The 23,969-nt window shown below is 37.4% G+C and overlaps 1 protein-coding gene across 1 annotated transcript; it reads left to right on the top strand.

Moving 5' to 3' along the window:
• The first annotated feature begins 163 nt into the window (after nucleotides 1–163).
• bcn92 (LYR motif-containing protein bcn92) lies at nucleotides 164–21,393 on the top strand. The gene is made up of 3 exons (XM_090384075.1): nucleotides 164–344; nucleotides 16,306–16,433; nucleotides 21,296–21,393. Exons 1-3 carry the CDS (start codon nucleotides 265–267, stop codon nucleotides 21,391–21,393), a joined length of 306 nt encoding a protein of 101 aa, XP_090240201.1. The 5' UTR covers nucleotides 164–264.
• Nucleotides 21,394–23,969: the final 2,576 nt, after the last annotated feature.

Below are 23,969 nucleotides of genomic sequence, written 5' to 3'. Positions count from 1 at the left end.
TACCACTCGCAGGAATCAGCCGAAACCCGAAAGCAGGATGTTTTTCAACTCTCGTGTATATTAAGGTTTGGCCTTACACCGGATATTATTTCTGACGGAGTTAAAAATTGCAGGTGGCAGCATTCACTGAAAACATGTACTGTAGATGGGAAATTGTCACATGCGACGGTGGTGTGGTTCAGAGGGAGCTGTTGTTATGGTAAACTTTCAGTGCACCATGTGCGCGTTTCGAGTTTGAAAATTCCCCGTGGGTTATTTCTAGTGATGGCGGTGACGGGTGAGGTATTGCAATTATATAAGCAACTTCTAAAGGAGTCCCGTTGTTTTACAAGCTATATGTACAGGTAGGTTAATATTTTTTGCGGAATTCTGCTAAAAGAGCTTAGATTCTTGGAAGATGAGAATTGCATCAGCTTGTGAAGACTACGTTTAATAGTAGGTAATTGTGTAAACCAGCGGCTCCCAAACTACTGAGATCTACGGACCCCTTTACAAATCAAAAAAAAGTTTGCGGACCCCTACATATATATAACCACATATTACTTGATACCCCTTCTGAACGCGTCGCGGATCCCCTGGAACTAGTCTACAGACCCCAGTTTGAGAAACGCCGGTGTAAGCAGTTGTTGCGAGAAAATGTTAGCATTAGTAAAGGCACATGATGCAAGAAAGCAAGCTTATATAGCATCAGCCATAAACAAAAAAAAAAAAAAAAAAAAAACCTTCTCGTTTCACCCATTCACTCACTCCAAATGTTTGTCTAGTTCTGCTCTGAATCTATTTAAGCTATCAATTCAAAAGTGGGCCGTCAGAATAATTAATGACCCATCTCTTACACTCTGTCTCATAAATGTTGTTTCAACTGCATGCCTTTTCTGTTGACGGGCGTTGTTCTGAATTGGCGTCTATAATACTGTAACAGGATCTGGAAAAGTTGAGCAGATGAGTTTAGAGGAGGTGGCAACTGAAGTTTAATATTGACAAATGTAAAGTACTGCATATGGGTAGCAGTAACCCCAGAGTAACATATCAGTTGGGTAGTACTACACTCAGGGTAGTGGAGAATGAAAAGGACCTGGGGGTAATCATCCAGTCAGATATAAAGTTTTCTGAGCACTGCAGACAGGCTGCAAGAGTAGCTCATGGTTCTTGTCAATGATATACAGGAATTTTGCTAGCAAGGATAAGGAGGTGATTGTCCCCTTGTATATAAGGCAGTGGTCAGGCCACACCTTGAGTACTGCATACAGGTCTGGAGGCATCACTTTAGGAAGGATGTAGAGCTGATGGAATGAGTACAGAGAAGGACGAGATTGGCGAGTGGAACAAAGGGTTGCTGTTACCAAAAAAAGGCTTATGTACTGCAAATGGCAGCTTCTGGAGACTAGTTGATCTAATTGAAGGTGATCTAGTTGATGTGTATAAGGCCGTGAATGCTTTGAGCAAACTCAATGCTGATGAGATTCTTCCTCCAACTGAGATTACACACCTGAGAGGACATAAAGACAATTGTATAATAGATGTTGCAAAATTTGCATTTAGCCAGCGGGTGGTTGATAGTTGGAATAAACTTCCATCTGTTGTAGTGGAAGTCAACAACTTAAATAGGTTCAAGGCAGAACTAGACAAACATTTGGAGTGAATGGATGGGTGAAATGGCAAGTTTTATTTATTTTTTTTTTTTTTGGCCGATGCTATATAAGATTGCTTTCTTGTATTATATGCCTATGCTAATGCTAAATAATTCCTCTTCATTTTTTCAAAACTAGTCTGAACACATGTCGCAACCATCAGCATCGATGGCTGGTTGTGACACGTGTTCACAGACTCACTGAACTAACTTTTCTCCTTATTGAAGCAAAACCTTTTTAGGCCCTCTCCAGGCAGTTTTCACCTGGGAGTAACTTGCGTTAGTGGAAATTGCAATGAAAATGTGACATGGCAATCTAAGCCATAAGTAAACACATTACAGGTGCTCTGAACAGCCAACTATCATACTAGGCTGAATGTGCCGGTTCTCATCTGATCACCGAAGTTAAGCAGCGTTAGCATTAGAACCGTTTAGTGTTTGGGAGGGTGACCACCTGGGAATACCGGGTGTAGTTGGCACTTTACTAGTTAGTACTATTAATAAAACTTTACAGATGTCATGTTTTCTCTGAAATATTTTTACAGTGGAATTGCTGCTTCATATCCTGTAAACATGAACTCTTAATGGGGCAGTTATTGCAAGCTGTAAATAAATAAATTAATTATTAATAGATTGATTGTTGATGCAGCAAAAAAGAAGAAACTTTGACATTCACAAATGAACTTAGTATTATCGTAAATTATGATGCTAGTGAAATTCCTTTGGAGAATTGAATGAAGTAGTCAGTATCATATATTAATGGAACCTGTTAAATTAATCTAAGACAGATTTAAATTGCCAAATGGAGAGCGGAATAATTACGAAATGTTTAGATCCAGTGAAAATGTCACAATTAATGACTGCATTACCATTTATGGTAACTATTGAAAGAGTGAAGTATATCAAATGCACAACCTGATGGTCGCCATCACATTTTATTAAAAAGTTAAACCTTCACATTCACTAGGATAGAGTATAAAAATGTTTGAAGTTGATATTCAGTTATATCTTTGTTAGAGAAATCAGTCATCACAGATCGTAAGAAGTAATATTAACTCTATTATATAACGATAGTTGGAATACAGTAAATTAGTATGATGGTTTTATTGATTTGACACATGAACAACCACAATATAATCTATTAGTCTTTGCGATCTGAGAACAGGATAGTTGTATTTGAGCAGATTGGAGAGAAAACTTTATTTATTGAAAATCTGTCCAACCACATATTTGAAGCTTAAAATACTCTGATCAATATTCGAACAGGATTCCGTGAATATGTGGTTGTGTGATTTTCTTCGTTTTCTCAAAGGTAAGAGAAGACTGATTCCTTTTTGAAGTGAAACTTCTTTAAGTGCACCCCAGGCAGTTTTCACATGGCAGTAACTTGCATCCATGGATTGACAAAAATCGCCACGAAAATGCGACACAAAATGACGTACGCAGTACATAGCAGCGACTCATGATGATGCAATCAGTACCCCTACAGTGTGGCCACACTGTTAACTCGGACGTGTCATTTTTACATTTTATATCTCGGCTTCTAGCAGTCCGATTTTAAAAACCAAATTTCATCATTCTCTGCCATATTTCATAAAAAAATTTAATGGAAAAAAATTTAAAATTCGACATGCCAAAGACTAATAGTGAGTGTTGTAAGGTGTATAGAGCACATATATGTGCAGTGCTAAAGGAGAGATCTGTAAAAACTTTGCAATAATCATTTCAAAAGATTCTAAAGAAGTTTCACTTAACTTCCACTATGCATGCTCGGCACATGCGCACACAATTTTTTTTTATCCTTCAACTTTCATGTTCTGAAACAACCTTTTTCACATGTATTTCCTAAAAATTGCAATCTACAGAAGTTCAAGTCTAATGTCATCATATTTTCTGTCTTCTCAATCCATGCATTTTTTTCACCCCATACCCAGTACCAAGTATTGTAGGTACTTGGTACCTTTCATGTTTGTAGTTTTTGTGAAAAAAAAAAATAATAATAATAAAAAATAAATCTCCAACCCTTTTGTAGTGGCACACCTTGTGGTGTAGTATTTCACTACTGAAGTACAGGAAAAAAAATTGCTTTCTAATGTCATTCTTTTGCAAAAGTGAAGAATTTTTAAGACTTCATATATCACTTGCCCATCCCCTCTAATAGCTTGTCTGGTTTTTTCTTGAAACTATGCTTCTTAACAACACCAAACGGAAGTTCTGACAATTGACTACTTGTGAGCTGAGGGCAAACTTCTGCACATATATCCTGCAACCGTCCTTCCAATTCTGTCAATTCCAATTTGCAACTGTTCTGTGAATTTAGCCAAAGTAATAATAAACTGTGCAGGAATAATGGAACACAATGAAGAAGTTTAAAAATCAAGGGAATAGTGAAGAAACATATCCATAGAGGTGTCATGCCAAATTGTTTATATCCTTAATAATAACATAACATAACATTTTAATGAAAGATTTACTTCAGAAGGACCCAGTATCAGAAGCAGATTTGCAAAGTACAAAAACATTAATACAGTGTTTACACATAACACTTTTGACATCTTTAATAGCCTGTAAATCAACTATTCATATTTTGCACACAAAAGAAATACAGGATACAGATGATGTTTGAAGATGTATTTACTTATATGACTTTGGAGTTATCCATGTTTGCAATATTAATAAATAACACTTCTCTAGTAGAGAAGACTATATATATATATACATGCGCAGGACAGCAATGATGATGAAGCCCACTAGCTTTGAAACCATCATCTGGGTGGTGGTGGTATCCTCTGAAAATAAATAACAGTAGACTTCTCTACTAGAGAAGTGTTATTTATTTGAAGTAGTGCAATACCAGCTATCTTGTTGTGAAGGCCCCCACAATATGAGATACTGTACTATTAAAACGATGCCTTTCACACTACATACGTAGTTCAAATTTATGGGTTAACTATGGTGTACCTACACTAATATTATATAGATAATTGAACTTATATATGCTTCAAATAAAGCAAAGTTTATAGCAATAGACATCAGAATTTTAAATAATAAAAAACTAAAAATAAAAAATATGAAAATAAAAAATTTATGTATGTTGATGGGAACAGCAAACAGGTTATGTTAAAATTCCATGTTTCATAAGTGAATGGGCAGTAGAAAAATTCACCTGTGAAAATGTTTTTAGGGATGGGAATACCAGAAAACTGAGACAAAAGTGGAAGAGAAATTGTTGAGGCTAAACTCTTGGCTATAATTTATTAGTGCATCCTTGGATTCAAAGGAGGTCCCTATTGATTGAGATATGCAAATATCCCCAATTCACAAAGGGGAATCAAAAGTTTACCTGAGTAATTATAGACTTGTAAACTTGACTTCTGGTCCAGGGAAAATAATGGAGTCATTGGTTAAAGAAGTAATGCAAGACTATCCAAACAGGAATACAGTTATAAGGCAATCAGAACATGGATTTGTTAATGGGTGATCTTGTCTGACCAATCTAATTGTATACTGTAATGTAGTAATAAAGGAATTAGATAGGAACTGGATGCAAAAAATAATTTTGACATCATATATTTAGATTTCAGAAAAGTTTTTTTACTCTTTTCCACATAAAAAAAATTCTGTGTAAATTGGAGCAGTGTGCTATTTAGGGCAAGCTACTGCTATGAATAAAGGGTTAGCCAAGTGGGAAAAGACAGTGATTATGAATAGGCACTGTTTTTCTTGGACTAATGTTCTTAGTGGTCTCCAGATTTCAGTGCTACATAAATATCTTTAATAAATATTGAAAACAGCAATTCCCATTGCTGTTTTCAGTTTATATGAAAGATATTTATGGTGGTATATGAGGCTTAATGTCTAAGTTTTCTGATGATGCGAAGGTTGGAATTGAATAATAATGACAGTAATTGGGGTATGCTACTGCAACAAGATTTGGGAAAATTATGTAGATTATGAGAAGTGGCAGTTGAAGCTTAATATTGAACAAATGCATATGGTAGGCAGTAATCCCAGATTACCATACCAACTGTGTGGTACCACACTGAAGATAGAGAATAAAAAATGCCTAGGGGTAATTGAGCAGTACAGATGGGTTGCTAGGATGGCTCGTGGGTTTTTTTAATGATATACTGGAATTTTGCTGGCAGAGATAAGGAAGTAACTATTCTGCTATGAGGAAATGGTAAGGCCACACGTTGAGTATTGGATACAGTCTGGAAAATTCATTTTATGGAGGATATAGATCTATTGGAACAGGTGCAGAGAAGAGTAACAAGATTAATGAGGGGAACAAAAGGATAATGTTACCAAGGAAGACTTCAATGTCTGGAAACTAGGACTGGCAAGGAGATCTGATTTAGTTGTTTAAGGTACTGAATGAATGTTGATGGCATCCTTACTTTAGCTCCTCAGATCTCCTGTGGTATTTTTCCATTCAGATCCAATCAGATTTCTAATCAGAAGATTTTTTCCAAGAAAAAATCTAACTAAAGAAGTACTAAAGAAAAAATCTTTCCAAGATTTTTTTCTTTAGTTTCTTTCGTACATTTCCTAACCTTTTCACACTTTCTTTATATTCCAATAAGGATTTATTAGTTTTATTTTCCAGAATTTTTTTTTTTTTTTTTTTTTACCCTAACTGCCTGTTTCCCTGAATTTCCTGTCTTTACAGAAAATTCAGAACAAACAAAGCTATCTAATGCCATGTAACTTTTATTTTTGACATATATTATTTTTTATATACTGAATATGTGATGATGCACACTTTCAGTTTCGAATCCTTAAGTCCCCTTTTATCTTCAACTAGTTGTTTAACCCTAGTCATGATGCCCCGTAATTTTTGCAGATGTGATGTGCTACACCTGACTATAAAGTTTCTTTTTAATTTCTGAAAAAGTTTGAGTTTTTTTGAGTTCTGCTTGGAGTATAACAATATTTCGACTTTTCATAATTGATTGCAGTAATTATTGTATACATTTTTTTTTACTTTTTAATTTAAAACATTATACAATATATTTAAAAAATGTTGCAATTTTTCCACCTTTTATTTTCAAAAAAACAAAAATATTAATTCTGTTGAAAATTAAAAAAAAAAAAAATTATACACTTAAAATATAAATATAAAATATAAAAAATATCAGCCTCTTCCATTTTCCAGTTTGTGAGTTTGTTGCTCTCATAGTCAACGAGACAATAGTGGTAGTAATGGCAAATGATGCAAGAAAGCAAGCTTATATAGCATCTTATATAGCAAAAAAAAAAAGTATTTCAGAAATTCATGCTCCTCATCCAACTGAAACTTCTAACAGCTGTTTATGAATATGCTTTCTTCGATTTCCCCACTGAAAATTCCAGAAATCTGTTAATTATCATGCAGTCAGGAAAAATTCAGGAATTAAGTTAAGCCTAATTATACGAATCTAATGTTCAATGGCATCTGTCATGTACAGTTATTGACAGTGAGCTGGCTTTATTGACGTACTTTCCTTCAGTCAGTAATGCTCCCTAGCTTTGTGATATTGAAGCTTCATCTGGAATTAAAACTGTTGATGTGCTTGTTCATGCAGTGGTGCTCCTATTAATGATAGGCTGGTGTCCAAGTGCATATGTTTGTTTATGCTCATGGGTTTTTCAATTTGCATGTTGATCACAAACAGGAGAGAGATCAAAGGAGATCAGAGGGAGAGTTTTAATTTCAAAAATTAATTTAAACTATGTTTTTATGGTTGTGTTCAGAAAAGATTGAAAAGAAAGTTGGCATAAGTAAAGTGAACAATTTTGAATTATTTTTTTCTGATTTTTGAAAGGCATATGTGCAGGTTCGAAGTGACTCCACATGAATAGAAGAACAATCCTTATTGCAACTGGTGACAAGTTAAAAAAACCATTAAATATATGAAATTTAAAACATACACATATGCATATTTTTTAAAATTATATATAATATTAAATATATATTAGATACTGTTATTCACTTCATTTTTAAATTTTTTAAACATTTGAATATTATGTATATTGCTAATTCTCCATCCCGAATGTTAGCATTAGCATTAGTAGGGATATCATGCATGAAAGCAAGCTTTCTTGTATGTAGAATCAGCCAAAAAAAAAAAAAAAAAAACACCCTTCCCATTTTACCCATTCATTCACTCCAAATGTTTGTCTAGTTCTGCCTTGAACTTATTTAAGTTACTGACCTCCACTACAACAAATGGAAGTTTGTTTCAACTATCAACCACCCTCCTGCTAAAGGCAAATTTCTGCACATCTATTCTACAATTGTCTTTCATCAATTTGAATTTATGCCCCCTCAGGTGAGTAATCTGAGCAACAGGAAGAATCCCATTAGCATTGAGCTTGCTCAATCCATTCAAGGCCTTACACACCTCAGTTAGATCACCTCGTAGGCGCCTAGTCTCCAGAAGTTGCAATTTGCAGAACTTAAGCCTTTCTTGGTAACACCAACCCTTTGTTCCACTCACCAATCTCATTGCCCTTCTCTGCACTCGTTCCAGCAGTTCTACATCTTTCCTAAAATGAGGCCTCGAGACCTGTATACAGTACTCAAGGTGTGGCCTAACCATTGCCTTACACAAGGGAACAATCACCCCCTTATTACTGCTAGCAAAATTCCTGTATATCATTGACAAGACGCCATGAGCTACTCTTGCAGCCTTTTTGCACTGCTCAGAAAACTTCATATCTGACTGCACAATTACTCCCAGGTCCTTTTCATTCTCCACTACCCTGAGTGTAGTACCACCCAGTTGATACATTACTGCTACCCATATGCAGTACCAACATCATCATCTTCATACCCCATATGAAGTTTAACATTTGTCAATGTCTCAGCCCATCTGCTCAGCTTTTCCAGATCCTGTTGCAGTAGCATACTGTCATTACTGCCATTAACAACAATGGCAACCTTCGTATTGTCAGCAAACTTAGACATTAAGGAAGGGGATGAATCAGATTGGTCCACTGGATATCGATGGTTCAACTGTTGATGATCCTGCTCAGGGGGCTAACAAACTAAATGAATATTTTGCATCTACATTCACACATGAGGAGTTATTCAGGGAGAGGAATGGCAGAGGTTAACTAAACTCTGGCAGTGAGCTAGATGATTTTGTAATAACTGAGAGGAAAGTGGAGGAGAAATTGTTGGAGATAAACATAAGAAAGTCACCTGGGGTGATTGGGATCTATCCAGTTATATTAAAGGAGGTAGCAAAGGAAGTAAGCAAACCCTTAGCCATAATTATGAGAGCTTCCTTGGACTCAGGGGAGGTACCCATGGACTGGAGATGTGCAAATGTGACCCCAATTCACAAAGGAGGATCAAAGGCTGACACAAGTAATTATAGACCTGTTAGTTTAACTTCTGTTCCAGGGAAATTAATGGAAGCACTGGTTAAAGAAGCACTGCAGGATCATCTAGACAAGACTTCAGTTATAGATCGGACACAGCATGGGTTTGTTAAGGGGAAGTCTTGTCTGACCAATTTGATTGGATACTATGATTTGGTCACAAAGCAACTGGATGCAGGGAATAACTTTGATATCATATATTTGGATCTTAGAAAGGCTTTTGATACTATTGTACATGGAAGACTGCTGCACAAATTGGAGCAGTGTGGCATTGGAGGCAAATTGCTGCTATGGATAAAGGGATGGTTGAGTGGGAGAAGACAGAGTGGTAATCAATGAACACTGCTCTTCATGGACTAATGTTATTAGTGGAGTCCCTCAGGGTTCAGAGTTGGGTTCATTGTTGTTTTCTGTATTTAAAAATGATATTGATGATGGTAAAAAAAAAAAAAAAAAAAAGAAGGTAAAGTGCAGCCATTATCAACCCACTGCAGGATGGAAGCCTCCTCAACAATTCATGCTGAGGGAAATGGACCATAATCTGCCATGCTGGTCCGGTGGGGTGGGCAGATCGACCGTATTCAGCAGTCAAGGGCTTGAACCCTAGTCTACTCAAAGAGTGTGTGCTACTGCACTCCCGCTCCTGACCACTCGGCTACGAAGGCTTAATGTCCAAGTTTGCAGATGATACGAAGATTGGCAGAGTTATTAATGACTGTATGCTGCTGCAACAGGATCTAGAAAAGTTGAGCAGATGGGCTGAGAGGTGGTAAATGAAGTTTAACATTGACAAATTTAAGTACTACATATGGGAAGTAGTAACCCCAGAGTAACGTATCAACTCTGTGGTACTACGCTGACAGTGGTAGAGAATGAAAAGGACCTGGGGTAATTGTGCAGCAGATATGAAGTTTTCTGAGCAGTGCAGACAGTCTGCTAGAGTACTCATGGTGTCAATGATATACAGGAATTTTTCTAGCAGGGATAAGGAGGTGATTATCCTCTTGTATAAGGCGATGGTCAGGCCACACCTTGAGTACTGTATACAGGTCTCGAGGCCTCATTTTAAGGATGTGGAGCTTGTTGGAATGAGTACAGGGAAGGGCAACAAGATCAGTGAATGGAACAAAGGGTTACTCTTATGAAGAAAGGCTTAAGTTTTGCAGATTACATTGTTTGGAGACTAGGCACCTGCGAGGTGATCTGATTGAACTGTATAAAGCCTTGAATGGTTTGAGCATGCTCAATGCTGATGGGATTCTTTCTCTTGCTCAGAATAATCACCTGAGAGGTCATAAATTCAAATTGAGGAAAGAAAGACAGTTGTAAGATAGAATTGCAGAAGTTTGCCTTTAGCCAGCGGGTAGTTGATTGGTGGAACCGGCTTCCATCTTTTGTTGTGGAACTTGATAGCCTAAATAAATTTAAGGCTGAGCTGAGCAGGTATTTGGAACAAATGGAGGGGTGAAATTGGAGCTTTTTTTTTTTTTTTTTTTGGCTGATGCTGCATAAGCTTGCTTTCTTGCATCGTGTGCCTCTACTAATGCTAAAATTAACCCTGATATACTCATCCAACACACAATATCCATTGTTAAAAACAATGGCTATTGTGTGTTGATAATCCCACCAGACACAGTAACAAGGCAAATACTCACATAGTTCTTCCTTACCATAGTGAACTCGCAGCACAATTCCGACGTACATTCAAAGATACCGACATCTCCCTCACCTTCTCCTCTTACAATAAACTAGGTTCCCTATTTAATTCTTATAAAGATACATACAAATATCCCATCAATGATCTCAGTAATATAATATATCTCATAAAATGCCAACCAAACTGCGACACCTGTTACATCGGCAGCACTACCACCAAATTCGGTTCCTCCACAACTTCCAATACCCGCGCATACTACCACTTCAACAGTTTCAGGACAAGTCAATCCTGCACTGAGTTAACAATTCATGCTCAAACCCACAACCACACCCCCCTTGTTGACTCTGCCATCACTATTATTAAACTTAGATCGAGCTACAGAATTCTTCAATATGAAGCCCTCACCATTGAATGGTACCAACACCATTCCGATCTCAACATTATGAACGCTAAACTTCCCTTCAACCTTTCACCGGCTTGGAACCTCTCGCGGCTAAAGTTCCCACGTGTCAAAAAGAGCATCACAAAAGTATAGATAAACTTTAAATACAACACACGCTCACTTCTCTCCCATTTGCAAACTGATGACGGTTTATTCAACGAAAGTCCCTCGTAACGACTATTGGCACCACCAGTCTTCCCTCTTTTTTTCATTTTTTTCATTCGCGTCTTTTAACCTCTTTATGACAACCAAGGATTGGAGATCTGCATTTCTACTTCCTTGCGCTCATTTTAAAATCTGTTTAAAATATTTTCACCCCATTCCCCACCTTAGTTCTTTTTAATGCTTCTTCCAACCTAAATTTAGCCACCATCTACCAAAAAATTTATTGCAGATTTATACAAGGTGAGTACTGTTTTCTAAGCATTTGCTATTCATTTTTTACCCTGATATACCTTCATCAATATCTTTGATAAATACCGAAAACAACAATGGGCCCAGCACCGAATCCTGAGGGACTCCACTAATAACATTAGTCCATGAAGAGCAGTGACCTTCATGGACTAACCACTCTGTCTTCTCCAACTCAACCATCCTTTTATCCATTGTAGCAACTTGCCCATAATGCCATACTGCTCCAATTTGTACAGTAGTCTTCCATGTGCCACAGTATCAAAAGCTTTCCTAAAATCCAAGTATATGATATCAAAATTATTCTTTGCATCCAATTCCCTTGTGACCACATCATAGTATCCAACCAAATTTGTCAGACAAGACTTCCCCTTACCAAACCCATGCTGTGTCTGAACTATAACTGCAGTCTTGTGTAGATGATCCTGCATCACTTCCTTAACCAGTGACTCCATTATTTTCCCTGGAACAGAAGTTAGGCTAACATTTCTGTAATTTCCCGTGTTACCTTTTCATCCCCCTTTGTGAATTGGGGACACATTTGTACATCTCCAGTCCATGACGACCTCCCCTGACTCCAAGGAAGTGTTCATAATTATAGCTAAGGGTTTGCTTACTTCCTTTGCTGTCTCCTGTAATATAACTGGATAGATCCCATCCACCCCAGGTAAATGTTCATTACTTTCCATGTTTATTATTCAAAAATAACAACAAATATTTCAAATGGATCTTTTAAAAAATAGTTTGCAACTATTAGAAATTGTTAATAATTGTTAGATCACATGGGAGAGTTTTATAAATAACCATAATTATGAGAGCGTCCTTGGATTCAGGGAAGGTCTCTATGCAGTGGAGATGTGCAAATGTATCCCCCAATTAATGAAAAAGGATCAAAATGTAACGTGACATGAGTAATTACAGACCTGTTCCAGGGAAAATAATGGAGTCACTTGTTAAAAAAGTAATGTTCGACCAGCCGGACAGTGATGCAGTGACCAAGGAACTGGATGCAAAAAATAATTTTATATCATATACTTGGATTTCAGGAAGGCTTTTGATACTGTTGCACATAAAAGCTATATAAATTTGAGCAATGTGGCATTAAGGGCAAGTTACTGCTATGGATAAAGGGATGGTTAAGTGGAAGAAGAAAAAAGGCTGTTATCAATGGGCACTGTCCTTCATGGATTAATGTTACCAGTGGAGTCCATCAGGGTTCAGTGCTGGGCCCATTGTTGTTTCAATTTTTATTAATAATATTGATGATGGTATATTAGGCTTAATGTCAAAGGTTGGCAGGGTGGTTAATGACAATAATCAGGATGAGCTACTTCAAAAAGATTTAGGAAAATTGGGTCAATGGGCTGAGAAATGGCAGTTGAATTTTAACGTTGACAAATGCAAGATACTGTATATGGGTTGTAGTAATCCCAGAATAACTTATCAACTGTGTGGTACTACACTCAGAGTAGTAGAAAATGTGAAAAAGATCCGGGGGTAATTGTGCAGTCAGATATGAAATTCTTGGAACACTGCAGACATGCTGCCAGAACAGCATGTTAGGTTTTGTCCGTGATAATTTTCCAACAGAAAATTTTCTAGAAGGTATAAGGAGATGATTACCCTTTGTACAAGGCAATGGGTATGCTTCATGTGGTGGCATAACTTTAGGAAGGATGTCATTCTGCTTGAACAGGTGCAGAGAAGGGCAACCAAATTGGTGAAGTGAACAAAAGGGTGCTCTTGTCTAGAAAGGCTTCAGTTCTGCAAATTGCAGCTTCTGGAAGGCACCTGCTGGGTGATCTGATTGAGGTGTTTAAGGATGGATTGAGTAAGCTGAATGAGTCCTTGAATGGATTGAGTAAGCTGAATGCAAATGGCATTTTTCGTCTTGCTGAGACTACACACATGAGGGGGCAATTTAAGTTTGGGAAGGATGGTTACAGGATATATGTGTGGAAGTTGGCCTTCAGCCAGTGGGTGGTTGATTGTTGGAACAGGTTTCCATGTTGTGGAAGTGGATGGTTTGAATAAATTCAAGGAAGAACTAGATAATCATCTCCTTATCCCTGCAAGCAAAGTTTCAGTATATCATTGACAAAATCTAATGAGCTATCCTGGCAGAATGTCTTCACGGCTCAGAGAATTTCATGTCTGACTGCACAATTACCCCCATCTTTTTTTTTCTCCAGTACCCTGAGTGGGGAATGAAAAGTTGATAAGTATGCTTATATTAACAGTAGAAGGAAGGGGTTGAATCACATTGGGCTGCTTGATTCTATGGGTTAACTGTAGATGAACCTGCTTGGGTTGCAGACAAATTGAATAGGTGTTTTGCATCTACATTCACACTAGACAAATTCTTGGAAGGTATGGATGGTAGAATTTTAAGCTTTGTAGTGTCAGTAGCAACCTGTTTCCCATACTAGCTTTACTATGAGTTAAGAGTATAATTAAAATGATGGGAATACCTTTTGGGTGTATTTACAATATAACTCTCAAAAACAGTAAATGAAAATTCAAAAACTATACCAAGTAAAAATGTCTGTATTTAAAAAAGTTCAGATTATCTTCAGCCAACAATTAAGATGATCGGCTTATTATTTTTGAATTACACCTCATCGGTATAGTGACAACGCTGCAGGATTAAGATCCTTTTCTTTAATGATATAATGATTAAAATTTGTAGTCTTTAAAAGAATATAAACAAATGAACTGAGAATGAATAGAGGTAGTAGTAGTAGTAGTGGCACATGATGCAAGAAAGCAAGTGTAGGAGCTTATGCAGCATCAGCCAAAAAAAAAAAAAAAAAAAAAAAATCACACCATTCCTTCCAAATGCCTGTCCAGTTCCTCCTTAAATTTATTTAACCTATCAACTTCCACAACGACAGATGGAAGTTTGTTCCAGCAATTAACCACCCGCTGGCTAAAGGCAAATTTCCGCACATCTATTCTACATCTGTCCTTTCTTAATTTGAACTTATGTCCCCGTAGGTTGGTAATCTGAACAAGTGGAAGGATCCCATCAGAATTCAGCGTGCTCAACCCATTCAAGGCCTTATAGACCTCAATCAGATCACCGCGCAGGTGCCTAGTCTCCAGCCACTGCAATTTGCAGAACTTAAGCCTCTCTTGGTAAGAGAATCCCTTCATTCCCCTCACCAATCGTGTTGCTCTTCTCTGTACACGCTCAAGCAAATCTACATCCTTCCTAAAATGAGGCCTCCAGACCTGTACGCAGTACTCAAGGCGTGGCCTGACCATTGCCTTATACAGAGGGACAATCACCTCCTTTTCCCTGCTAGCAAAATTCCTATATATCATTGACAAAACCCCATGACCCGCCCTAGCAGCCTGTCTGCACTGCTCAGAAAACTTCATATCTGACTGCACAATTACTCCCAGGTCTTTTTCATTTTCTACCACCTTAAGTGTAGTACCACACAGTTGGTACGTTTCTCTGGGGTTACTTCTACCCATATGCAGTACTTTGCATTTGTCAAGGTTGAACTTCAGTTGCCACTTCTTAGCCCATCTGCCCAAATTATCTAGATCCTGTTGCAGTAGCACACTGCCATTACTGTCATTAACAACCCTGCCAACCTTTGTGTCATCTGCAAACTTCGACATTAAGCCTGATATACCTTCATCAATATCATTGATAAATACACAAAACAATAGTGGACCCAACACCGAACCCTGTGGGACTCCACTAATAACATTAGTCCACGAAGAGCAGCACCCATTGATTACCACCCTCTGTCTTCTCCCGCTTAACCATCCTTTTATCCATTGTAGCAACTTACCCTTAATACCATTCTGCTCCAATTTGTACAGTAGTCTTCCATGCGCAACAGTGTCAAAAGCTTTCCTGAAATCCAAGTATATGATATCAAAATTATTTTTTGCATCCAGTTCCTTTGTGACCACATCATAATAACCAATCAAATTTGTCAGACAAGACCTTCCCTTAACAAACCCATGCTGTGTTTGAATTATTGCTGCAGTCTTGTCTAGATGATCCTGCAATGCATCTTTAACCAGCGACTCCATTATTTTACCCGGAACAGAAGTTAAACTAACTGGTCTGTAATTACTCGTGTCACCCTTCGATCCACCTTTGTGAATTGGGGACACATTTGCACATCTCCAGTCCGTGGGAACCTCCCCTGAGTCCAAGGATGCTTTCATAATTATGGCTAAGGGTTTGCTTAGTTGCTTTGCTGCCTCCTTTAAAATAACTGGATAGATCCCATCCACCCCAGGTACCTTTCTTGTGTTTAACTTCAACAATTTCTCCTCCACTTTGCTCTCAGTTATTACAAAATCATTAAGCACACTGCTACAATTTGATAACCTTCTTCCATTTTCAAATTGTAATAATTCCTCACGTGTGAATGTAGATGCAAAATACTCATTCAGTTTGTTTGCTATCTGAGCAGGATCATCAACAGTCGAACCATTGATGTCAAGTGGACCAATCATATTCATCCCCTTCCTTTTAGGGTTTAGGTTCTTAGAAAAATATTAGTACACTTGCTGTTGTCAGGTGGAAGAAATGCAATAATATATATATGTAATTAAATTCATTCCTTAAAGGAAAGATTCAAAAATCTAAATTAGTATGAATCTCTGATTCTGAAAAATTTCTAGGAATTACTGATTTCTGAAATTACATATATAATTTAATTACATATTTACTATATTTCCTCTACTTATCTATACACTAAAGCACTGAAGCATAATTATTATTTTATGTTATATATACTTTTTATATATGTTACATTCCAGAACATATGCTATAAGGAGAGTAAAGGATGCTTTTCGTGAACACAAACATGAAAGTGATCCAGAAAAAATAAAAGAACTTCTGCATTATGGTAGAGAAAATTTAGAAATTATAAAACGACAGGTAAGGAGTATAGTCATATGTTAAGTGTTTTTTTCAGAATTACCGTACCTTTTTTTAAAAAAAGAGTAACACTGAAGAAGAATTTAAACCTGTTACCAACAGGTTCAGTGAGCCATTCCATCCACTCATATGGCATCTGTTTCCTGCAATAAAAAAAATGCTAGTGGCACATTAGCTGATTGATTATATGTTATTATTAATGCAATTAAAAGATCACTAAAATTATATATTTGGTTTTTCAGGCTTGTATACATTTCAACCTCTGTGTGCGTGCATATGCGCGCATGCCTAAACAGTAACTTCTCTTTTAAGTTAGCAGTAAGAAATTACTGAAAATCACTAGCCCAGTCAGAAAATCTGATAAATTAGCATTAGCATTAGTAGAGGCATTTGATGCAAGAAAGCAAGCTTATGCAGCATCAGCCAAAAAAAAAAAAAAAAAATTCCACTTCACCCGTCTGTTCGTTCAAAATACCTGTCCAGCTGAGCCTTAAACTTATTTAGGCTATCAACCTCCACTACAAGGGATGGAAGTCTGTTCCACCAACCAACCACCCGCTGGCTAAAGGCAAATTTCCGCACATCTATCCTACATCTGTCTTTCCTCAATTTGAATTTATGCCCTCTCAGGTGATTATTCTGAGCGAGAGGAAGAATTCCATCAGCATTGAGCATGCTCAAACCATTCAAGGCTTTATACACCTCTATCAGATCACCTCGCTGGTGCCTAGTCTCCAGACACTGTAATTTGCAAAACTTAAGCCTTTCTTCGTAAGAGCACCCCTTTGTTCCATTCACTAATCTTGTTGCCCTTCTCTGTACTCGTTCCAGCAGCTCTACATCCTTCTTGAAATGAGGCCTCCAGACCTGTATACAGTACTCTAGATGTGGCCTGACCATTGCCTTATGCCGACCGGGCTAGCCAGGTGGGTAAAGTGCCTGCCTGGCAACCCAAAGGTCGCGGGTTCGATTCCCGCCTCGGGCTTGGATCAAAGTACTGCAAAAACCTTGGGAGGTGCACTATGGCCACAGAAGCCGATGCGCCAACAACTACCAAACCAACCAACCAACCATTGCCTTATACAAGGGAATAATCACCTCCTTATCCCTGCTGGAAAAATTCCTGTATATCATTGACAATACTCCATGAGCTACTCTTGCAGCCCGTCTGCACTGCTCAGAGAACTTCATATCTGCCTGCACAACCATCCCCAAGTCCCTTTCATTCTCTACCACTGTCAGTGTAGTACCACAGAGTTGATACGTTGCTCTGGGGTTGCTGTTTCCCATATGTAGTACTTTACATTTGTCAATGTTAAACTTCATTTGCCACCTCTCAGTCCATCTGCTCAACCTTTCCAGATCCTGTTGCAGCAACATAGTGTCAGTAGTGTCCTTGACAACCCTGTCAACCTTTGTATCGTCTGCAAACTTGGACATTAGCTTGATATACCATCATCAATATCATTTATAAATACAGAAAACAATAATGGACCCAACACTGAGCCCTGAGGGACTCCACTAATAACATTAGTCCACGATGAGCAGTGTCCATTGATTACCACTCTCTGTCTTCTCCCCCTCAACCACCCCTTTATCCATAGCAGCAATTTGCCTCCAATGTCACACTGCTCCAATTTGTGTAGCAGTCTTCCATGTGCAACAGTATCAAAAGCCTTTCTAAGATCCAAGTATTATAATATCAAAGCTATTCCCTGCATCCAGTTCTTTTGTGACTGCATCATAGTATCCAATCAAATTGGTCAGGCAAGACTTCCCCTTAACAAAACCATGCTGTGTCCGAGCTATAACTGAAGTCTTGTCTAAATGATCCTGCAGTGCTTCTTTAACCAGTGCCTCCATTAATTTTCCTGGAACAGGAGTTAAGCTCACAGGTCTATAATTACTTGTGTCAGCCTTTGATCCTCCTTTGTGAATTGGGGTCACATTTGCACATTTCCAGTCTATGGGTACCTCCCCTGAGTCCAAGGAAGCTCTCATAATTATGGCTAAGGGTTTGCTTACTTCCTTTGCTGCCTCCTTTAATATAACTGGATAGATCCCATCCACCCCGGGTGCCTTTCTTGTGTTTATCTTCAACAGTTTCTCCTCCACTTTACTCCCAGTTATTTCAAGATTCTGTAGCTTACTGCTAGAGTTGAATACACCTCTGGCATTCCCCTCGCTGAATAACTCCTCATGTGTGAATGTCGATGCAAAATATTCATTTAGTTTGTTAGCTACCTGAGCAGGATCATCAACAGTTTACCCATCAATATCAAGTGGACCAATCTGATTCATCCCCTTCCTTCTAGAGTTTACATAAGTAAAGAACTCTTTGCTGTTTTTCTTTGCATCCCTTGCCAAGGATTTCTCGTAATCTGTCTTCGCCTGCCTAACCTCCTTTGTAACTTGGTTGCATATCAACTTGTATCTATCATAGGCTTCTGTGTCATGTGTTAATTTGTAAGTATCCCATGCATTTTTCTTCTCTGCCATATGCCTCATTAGTTCATCTGACATCCATTTTGGCCTAAACCTTGAACAATATTTCTTAGTTGGTATGTAAAGCCTAGTAGCTTCCAAGATAAGTTCTTTGAATGCTTCCCATTTTGAATTTGCTGTTGGTAACATCATCAGTTGGTCCCACTGTATAGAATTTAAATACTGTCTCAGTCCATCGTAGTCGCCTTTATGGAAGCAATAACCCTTCCCTTTACCCCTAATGGTAGTTACCTCTTTGAGTAAATCCCACTTCAGCACACTGTGATCACTGCCACCTAGTGGTTCATTTATCTGCAGATTCTTAATGCATGAAGAATCACTGCTGATAATCAAATCAAGAGTATTACTCCCTCTAGTTGCCTCTCGAACATGCTTATGTAGAAAACAATCATCCAATAAATCCACAAAAGCCCTGCTAGTGTGTGAGTGACCAGCCCCCAAATTCCAGTCAATATCTGCGAAATTAAAATCTCCCAATATAAGACTCTCTGATTTACTGGCCCACTCTATTTCCCTGTACAGTTTCTTATTATACTCATCAGAGTCATTAGGCCTATAGCACACTCCTACTCTCAATTTTGATCTCCCAATGCTTATGTCACACCAAACTGACTGAACACTGCACTGTCCAGCGATGTCGACTGGCTTCACTTCCTTGGTTTTTATGTGTTTCTTAACTAATAGCATAACCCCTCCCCCCTTCCTATACTGTCTATCCTTTCTGTAGACGTTGTACTCCCCAAATTCCAGTTCTGCATCCCTTATATCTGTGTGACACCACGTCTCTGATATCCCAACAATATCTGCCTTTGATGTTTTGAGCAATACCTCAAATTCATCAAATTTATTTACTAAACTCCTAGCATTGGTGTACACGCAAGTATACCTGCACCTGTTTCTATTCTTAGCTACCCTAACACAGCCCATGTGTTTACTTGTACCGCAATGGCTCCCAGCAGTCTCTGAAATATCATGCATCTTGTTTTTCAGGCTTCTGCTCATTCTAATAGAAGCAGTGCAAGAATCTCTTTCACCTCTGCCAGTGGCTACTGTCAATCTATTGGTCTTTGTCTCCCCCCAATCTAGCAGTTTTCCGACCCACCTAACACTGCCTCGATAGCATCAGCAGATATTCTTGCACCCTTTCTATTTAAGTGTATCCCATCCCTGTAGAAGCAATCTCTCCTGTTAACAAGTACAGTCCAGGCTGAAAAAAATTCTACCCCTTGAGCCTTGCACAATCTTTCCAGGGCCGAATTGAACAGGTACTCCACATTAATCATTACAGATGCATCATTCTTTTTCCTCTATAGATTGGAGAGGCTGTATGAGTGAGACTGTATGAAATTAGAAGTGTTGAAATTACAGAATACTGTTTATTAGAAAAACCTTGAAGCCTAATGGAAAGTAAGACTCCTGTAATTGATAGTATATGCTGAGTGATTTTGAGAGAGAAAGAAAGAAAATGTATTTGAATCATTTAGGTTAATTTTGAGGGCATCATAGTATTTGTATAGGAGATCCCTTTGGGTTGAAGTGTCACCGTGTCACCAATACATAAAGGCAGTTCTAAGAAAAGATTGAAGTGGATTGATTATGGACTAATCAATCTAATTATAGTTGTGGGGAAAATTACAGCTGCTCAGCTAGAGAGTCCACAGTCTTATAATTCTAATAAATAAGTGTACAAGGTTATGCAATAATTTACATATAGATTACCTGATATGTAGTAAAAAAAAAAATATATATATATGGATAAAATTATAAATATAAGGCAAAAAGTTAATTGAGTGATAAAAGTTACATGACAGTTGTACCTAAGTGTGCAAAGGATACAAAAGTATATGCAGTGGACCCCCACTGTACAATTGGTTCACTGTATGATCAAATCACTTTACGATGGACTCCATAATAAAATACCATTCACTGTGATATGCAGTAAGTGCTGGTCATTGTGACCACGTTTGTGAATTGAATTTTTAATTCTATTAAATGGCGATTCAAATAAGCAAAAATAGGAGGAATATTATCCACAGGCTATAAAAGTAAAGATATAAACCAAATATTTGCACTTTATTACCTTACCAATTAACAAAATTAAATGTGTGTGAAAATCAAAAGAATATTTTCCACAGGTTAGCAAAATAAAAATAAACTTATGCTTATGTACACAGCTTAATTAATACTGTACATACTAATTGATATTTCTGTTCACTGACTGTTTTTTTTTTTTTTTGGGGAGGGGGATTGTAAAATTTAAACCAGTGAAAAGATAAGCAATCAATAACAAAGGACACACACACACACACACACACACACATTTCAACTAACAAGATACATGCAAGTGAGATACGGAATAACAAGTTTATGAAGCTTCAAAAGTAGGAATAAAGAGAAGATTCTTAAAATTTGTGTTTTTATATGATCGAAAATTTTCATGGAAGGGGAAACATATTATGTAAAAAACCCCACAATTCCAGCTATTGGTATTATTGCAAATGTAGTAAGATCGAGTTTACTACCCATTTATATTAGATTACATTAACAGAAAAGCCCAATAAACCAGAAATTGTTTTTATTTTGTTGCTGCAAATTGTTTTTATTGTTTTTGGTAGTGACCTCCACAGATGTGCTTTAGAAAAATATCACAAATGCATTCAAAATTGATTCTTATAACCAAACCTATGATAATGATGAAAGTGTAGTGCCATTTAATTAATGATTTGAATTGGTTTTTGTAATTTATTTCTATAAAGCAGCTAATTCTACTAACCGGTGATCATGTTAACCGCGCCTACTTATTTCACTTATCACTTTAAACAACATTATCAATTATCACTTTAAACAACATTTGGGGGGGGATAAGAAAAAAGATAGAGGAAAAAATAAAAATTGAAGGTGGAAGATAGATAGAAAGAATGAGAATATGCTATATAATATGATGAATTAAATCAAATCATAGGCTGAATTAGTAAGCCAATTAAAGAGGAGGGAACTGCAAAGCAAATGTAATTAGTTAAATGTTATTTAACTAATTTTAACTTTTAAATTTTAGTTAAGATTAATTTAATTACTTCTACTACATATATATTAGTTTTTATTAGTTTTATAACTTCTACACATATATATTATTTTTTTTCTGCTTCAAGTAAATTCAGCTAGGTTTTGCATTTCAGAAATTGTCCATACCTCACCCCACACAAATTCACAGGGTAGTGTAGCAGCAGCAGCAGCAGATGAGCATAAATCCATTACAATTCCCAATAAACACTCAAATTGTGAATTGGTAAGGCTTCTACTAATGTCCACTTACAGCCACAGATCATATCCGCTTTTTCAGCACTTCAAGCAGTCAGGAATAGTCAGTTACCAAGTGTAGATCAGGAGCAATAGCAATAGGCCAAGACATTCCACACACCACTATATTAGTGCAGATGCTAACTCTATTCTGACCTGCTAGATTTTCAGTGCACAGAGAGTCTTGGACAGAATCCTCACTCAATATGATTTGTTGCTATAAAATATTTCAGCATCAGTTCCTAATGAATTAAATATTTAAAAAGAGTTGTGGAAATATTTTTTCCATTACTGCAGGAGTTCCTGTTATGCCTACCTTCATTGAGTCCTACCTTATAGTTGATTCATCAGTGAGAAATAACTTCAGTATTTTATATACTACCTTTGTTTTTGTTCATCTGTGTATAATGAATGGGCTTTGTCTGTATATATGAGAAATTATGGGAGTGAAGTTGAAAAAAATGTAATTAATAATATGAAATTTCACATGTTTATTTTATGAAAAAACTTTCGAGCCTACAGGCCAGTAAGGCTCCTGGGGTTGATGGCATATACCCTATAATCTTAAGGGAGGCAGCAAGGGAGTGCATTCAACCATTGAGGCTAATTATGAGAGAATCACTGAACTGATTGATTCAGTTGGATTGGAAAAGTGCCATGTATCTCCAATACATAAGGGCAGTTCTAAGGGTGAAGTAGGAAATTACCAGCCGGCCAGTCTAACTTCAGTAGTAGGGAAAATCATGGAGACAATGATCAAGGTGGAATTCAGGATCATTTAGATAGAAATGGAATTCTGAAGGATACTCTGCATGGTTTTGTAAAGGGAAAATCATGTTTAACTAACCGTTAGTTATTTTGACAGGGTCACTCAAGAGCTGGATTAGGGAATAATTTCAACATTGTTTATTTGGATTTCAGCAAAGCATTTGATTCAGTCCCACATGAGCGGTTACTTTATAAGCTGGAACAGGTTGGAATCAGGGAAAATCCTTAGGTGGATAGCTGGATGGCTTCAGGGCAGGGGGAAGAGGGTTCTGATAAATGGATATTCCTCAGATTGGGTTGATGTTAGAAGTGGTATTTCCCAAGGATCAGTATTAGGACCACTGTTGTTTTTGATTTTCATAAATGACATCAATGAAGGGATAGAAGGTGTGATGTCTAAATTTACAAATGGTATAAAGATTAGTTAATGATCACTGCTAATACAGGAACTCCAAGACTTACATAAGGGTTGCATTCCATGGAACGTGCCATGTATCTCCAATTGGAAAAGTGTTATGTGAGTTGGAATTACCCCCATGCTTGTGCAGCACTCGCAGCTGTGCCCGCTGAATTGATTAAATCAAAAAAGAAATGTTTGATGAACATGTAAATAGAATTATTTATTGTATTTATTAAATTTTTTATCTCATGCGCAGGAAAAATTACAAAAGCGTGCAATTTAAAAAATTTTCAAAATTATAAAATTACAAAAAAAGAGAGAGAGGCATGATGTCAGTAAGTTTTACTTCTCGAGCATCGCTGCCAAAATCGACGTCTTCAGCTGGTAAGTACGCAGCTGCTGAGGTCGAGGGCTGTGGAGATTTAGAAAGGGTTGGCTGCTCAACCGTAATGGATGACTGGATGGTGGCTTTTTTTTTTTTTTCATCGTAGATGTCTTTGTAGCAAGCAAGCATATCATTCACCCCTCTGTTAACTTTTAAGAATCATTCGCTGTCAGGATCCATCTTCTAAA

This window comes from Mastigoproctus giganteus, chromosome 10 (assembly GCF_048544385.1).
Source record: "Mastigoproctus giganteus isolate SK-2022 chromosome 10, ASM4854438v1, whole genome shotgun sequence".
In the NCBI taxonomy this organism is placed as follows: domain Eukaryota; kingdom Metazoa; phylum Arthropoda; class Arachnida; order Uropygi; family Thelyphonidae; genus Mastigoproctus; species Mastigoproctus giganteus.
Note: the sequence above shows the minus strand (reverse complement) of the source record. Positions and strands in the feature narration are given on the sequence as shown.